This window comes from Martes martes (genome assembly GCF_963455335.1).
Source record: "Martes martes genome assembly, contig: scaffold_231, whole genome shotgun sequence".
In the NCBI taxonomy this organism is placed as follows: Eukaryota; Metazoa; Chordata; class Mammalia; order Carnivora; family Mustelidae; genus Martes; species Martes martes.
Window position 1 is genome coordinate 37938 of NW_027666582.1, and position 5185 is coordinate 43122.

The window sequence follows — 5185 nt, forward strand, 5'->3', positions numbered from 1 at the left end:
AGGAATGTAAAATGGCACAACCACTTTGGTAAAGTAATGAGCACTCGGTGTTATATGCAAGTAATGAGTCATTGAACATGACATCAAAAACTAATGATATACTAATGATAATGATACCTGGTGAATAACACAATAAAAAAATGAATAAAAAATTTTTTGCAGTTTCCTTAAAAGTTAAACATATACCACTCCTGCAAATGTGTTATTCTGGTGGCACAGTGATGGATTACCCTATGCATAACAAAATGAAGCCTGAGGCCATGAGTAGATACACCAGGCCAGTGAACCTGGCTGTCTTCCCCCATCTGACCATAGTGCTGTTGGCCATTGGCATCTTTTTCACTGCCTGGTTCTTTGTTTATGAGGTTACCTTCACCAAGTGCCCTTGGGATATCTACAAAGAGCTTCTCATCTCCTTGGTAGCCTTGCTCTTCATGGGCTTTGGAGTCCTCTTCCTGTTGCTCTGGTTTGGCATCTACATATGAGTTCCCAAGGGTTCCAAAAAGGTGGCTTCCCTGAATCCCTATTTTTATAAATTATTTTTTTTACTATTGCTGGATGTATCCCACCTGCTGTTGCTCATAATAAGGGCAAATGTGTGACCAAAAAAAAAAAAAAAAGAAGTTAAACCTATATCTGTAATTTTATCCAGCCATTTAATTCCTAGGTATTTACCTAAGAGAAGGGGAGATACGTGTCCACATAAAGACTTGCACATGAATTTTTATAGCAGCTTTATTTTTAAGAGCCAAAAGGTAGAAAACAACTCAAATGTGCATCAGCACATTTGCTGATGACATCTGCATCAGCAGATGAATATATAGACAAATTATGGTAGAGCCATACAATGGAATAGTGCTCAGCAATAAAAGGGAAGGAATTAGTGACTTAACAACATGAGTGAATCTTAAATTACTTATGTTAAATGAAAGAATGTGTACCATATGATCCAGTTACATAAAATTCTAGAAAATTCAAATTCATTTATAAAGATAAATAAAATGTCAGTGGTCACTTAGGGAGGAATAAGATGGATGGATAACTACATACAATGGAGGCCCATTGTATGGTGTCAGAGCACCAGTGAAATGATGACAGCATAAAAGTGGGGGAGGGTTTAGCAGCAGTAAAGGGATATTGGTTGCATAAGAGAGATCAATCAGTTAGGTAAATCTGTTAAGGATAATGGGAATCTGTTTCCTAACTGTTAGGAGAAAGGGAGTAAAAGTGTGGAAAGAAGGAATACTGGAATGAACCCTGTGGTATTGAAATAAAATTAGAGTTATTAAGGATTCATAGTTTTTAGCTCATAGATTGATAGAGAAGTAAATCTGGATGTAAATGTGTATTGTTATGTGTGAATATTATATATGTATGATATACATGCATAAAAACACATATATACATATAAATATATGTATACATTGACATATATTCTCTAGCTATGTCCACTAAAAGGACATGGGAGTAGACATAACTTCAAAAGCAATGAGTACACCTAGTAGCCAGATCTTATTCTCTAAATATCCACTAAGTGGAATCATTGAATTAAATTTCTTGGAAAAATAGTTGGTTCCAGGATAGGAGCAGGAAAAGTAGAAGATGATCCTGGAATATTCTTTCTTCCTATATCAGAAAATAAGGAATGGCTTAAAGAATGATGGTGACATGTCAAAAGGGCAAACAACAGTCTTGAGGGTCTACAACTGGTCCAATCTAGGATGATTTAAACATCACAGTAAATAATATGTTAAAGCACTATAATCCTTTGAATCAAATTGGAAACCATGGCTCACTAAAAATTAATACACAGGGGCGCCTGGGTGGCTCAGTGGTTTAAAGCCTCTGCCTTCGGCTCAGGTCATGGTCCCAGGGTCCTGGGATCGAGCCCTGCATCAGGCTCTCTGCTCAGTGGTGAGCCTGCTTCTTCCTCTCTCTCTGCCTGCCTCTCTGCCTACTTGTGATCTCTGTCTGTCAAATGAATGGATAAAATCTTTAAAAAAATAAATAAAAATAAAAAAATAAAAATTAATAAGCAAAGTTTCGTGAGATATTTAAATGAGGCACTTTGTATTATACAAGAATCTCCCCACAAAGTATTTATTAATTATGAAGGACAAAAGAGTAAATTTTCAGCTGAAAGCCTAGCAAACTTAATGACTTTAATCAAGTGATTAAAATAAACAGCATCAATAATGGAACAAATAAGAATTATGTATCACCTGGTAGAATGCAATGAAAAGAACGTAACACCAGTTTTATAGTTCTCTTGCCAGAGATGCATAAAGTAAATCTAATCAAGTGATGTCAGATAAGCTCAAACGGAGGGACATTCTACTAAATAACTGACCTATAATCTGTAAAAATTTCATGGTCATGGAAGCCAAGGAAAACTGGACAAACTATTTTCAATTTAATTGAAGGAGAATAAAGAGAGAGGACAAATAATGCAGTGTAGTGATTCTGAACTGGAGCTTTTCGAATTTTGGAATTGCAAATTAGGGATTAGCTATAAAAGACATTATTGGGACAATTTGCAAAACTTGAATGGAATCTAAGAGTTACAGGGTATGGTACCAATGCTAATTTCCTACTTTTGATAGTTGTATTGAGGTTATACAACAGAATATTCTTGTTTATAAGAAATACATACTGAAGAATCCCAGAAGTAAGGAGCATTATGGAGAATCATATGGGACATATTAGCAATTTACTCTCAGACAGTGCAGAAAAAAATTTGTACCATATTTTCAACTTTTCTATAAATTTGAGTTTTTTTCAAAACATTTTTAAATGGAAAAAGAAAGCCTATATATACATATGTATCTATATGTATATATAAAGATACACACACATGCATATATATATATATATATATGATATGTTATTTCATTTATCTGAAGTTCAGAAACAGAGAAAAATATTTGTTTAGGGATGTGTAATTTGGTGGCAAAACTAAAATGAAAACCAAGGAAATACATAGAAGTTAGGCTAATGGTCACCAACAACAGTATGGAAGAGGTGATGACTGGGTAGGGAAATACTTGGAACTTCTTCAGTGCTGGCCATCTTGTATTGTTTGACCTGGGTGATAGCTAAACAGATATTCATTTTACAAATACTCATAATTGTACATTTTTGCTTTATGCGCTTTCCTGTAAGTTTGTTCTATTTCACAGTATAAAATTTTGAAAAGGAAATTTAAGAAAGAAACAAACAAAAATGAGATAATCACAATTCTGAACTCCTTGGAGAAGGATATATTTCAAATTTTAGATTTTTTCAGAAATCTAAAATTAAAATTTTAGAAATATGGTGGGTATAAATATGGTGGGTATAACTCCCCAAGTAGGTCATTTACTGTAACAAACACATCAAAATTTCTTCAGCAAAGCATCTAAATAATCACACCAGGTAGCATAAGTAAGAACTATAGGTAGCCAGATATGTTCAGGTCAGATGTTGCTGTCAAATGAATTTGCTGCCAACATAAAATTTTGTTTTGTTTGTTTTGTTTTGGTTCTGATCTTCCAAGCTTTTTGAATTTTGGAATTGGAAATTAGGGACTGTGGACATGTATCTACTCTAAAAAATGTGCTGAAAAGGAATAGCAATCATTGTATTCTACACAGTTCAACTATGAGAAACATTTATATATGAATAATGATATAAACAGTGAATATTATTCAACTAAGAACAATGGTATGAACATGTTAGGAAGACTATACTAGGAGTATGTATTAATAACATAACTTTTATTTCCTGAAGACTGGTAATTTGTATGTATGTAAAGAGAGCTAAATCTAAAGCTTACTTGACTCTGTGAATTGTGCAAAATAAGTAATTTTTTTTAGTGATTGTTAAGTACCTATTATATGCAGGGTACTGTACCTCAGTAAGTTATAAAAACCATTCTCAAAATAGTCTATCTGGGATCAGCCATGTATCCATAAATAAGATGATAAGGACTATCAGATGTATATGACAACAGTCTTTGGAGTTTTAGCCAACAGGAGTTCAGAAGAAGGCAGAGAAGGAGGAATGCATTTGAACTGAGATTTAAAAATTTAAAATTTAAAAATTCAAAAATTGGTAGAATCAATACTTGTGCTCATCCTACACCCTTGCTGACAAAAGTGCTTCCACTCTGGTCTGGGATCTGGATATCTAAAATGAAGACTTGAGGAAATTATATTGTTGATGGGGTCTTCCATTGACAAAAAATAATAATAATAATAAATGCAAATACCATTAAATATAAGTCAAAGGAAGCCAAAGAACCACAACACAACAAAAGTATTTCTTTCTAATATTAAGTCCAGAAATAGGTGGTTTCTACTTCATTCTACGAGAACAGTGGTTCTCAAGTGGGGGCTATTTTGTTGCCCAGAGTACATGCGACAGTGTCTAAAGATGTTTTTCACTGGCGAATTACTATTGGCATCAAGTGGGCAAAGGCCAGGGATGCTGCTAGACATCCTACAAGACAAAGGACAGTGCCCACAACAGAGAATTATCCCATGCAAAATGCCCGTAGTGCTGAGAGTCTAGAGTCCTAGATCATCCATTCCTGTCTCCTGTGCAGTGGTGGACTTAGGAAGAGGGGAAAAGGAATTGGCACATGTATTATACCTTAAAAGATTCCAGGAAAGTGGTGCCTGGGTGACTCAGGCAGTTAAGCATCTGCCTTTGGCTTGGGTCATAATCCCAGAGTCCGGGGATTAAGTCCCACATCAGGCTCCCTGCTGCAGGAAGCCTGCTTCTTCCTCTACCTGCCATTCCCCCTGCTCATGATCTCTCTCTCTCTCTCTCAAATAAAGTCTTAGAAGAAAACAAAAGTTTCCAGGAAAATCTCCTAAGGATACTTGTCTCCAGGTGCTAATTATTGGTACTCTAAAGTTTACTGTTTACTATTAAAAGCATTCCTTTGGGTTAAAACATTGCATATCCAGAAGTTCCCAATTAAAAGGAAGAAGTAACCTACTAAAGCAGCTATATAAAATGAGTTTCATCTTTACACTAAATCTGATCATTTGGAAGGGATTAGCAAGAAGACTATATTAAGAAGGATTCTGAAGACTAGTCTGGGTTCTGTATTAAAAAGGACCATGGTTGATTCAGGATATGTAAACAGACATAGGGAAATGAGTAGAGACATGTCCTGTATATTTGCCTTTAACATCTT

At 34.9% G+C, this 5185-nt stretch overlaps 1 protein-coding gene across 1 annotated transcript; it reads left to right on the top strand.

Annotated features, from left to right (window-relative positions):
• Positions 1-245: 245 nt before the first annotated feature.
• On the top strand, positions 246-485 carry LOC308337914 (dolichyl-diphosphooligosaccharide--protein glycosyltransferase subunit TMEM258-like; the record flags this gene model as incomplete). Its single annotated transcript, XM_080831460.1, has 1 exon — positions 246-485. The coding sequence occupies one exon, from the start codon at positions 246-248 to the stop codon at positions 483-485; it is 240 nt and encodes a 79-aa protein (XP_080687586.1).
• Between the last annotated feature and the right edge of the window lie 4700 nt (positions 486-5185).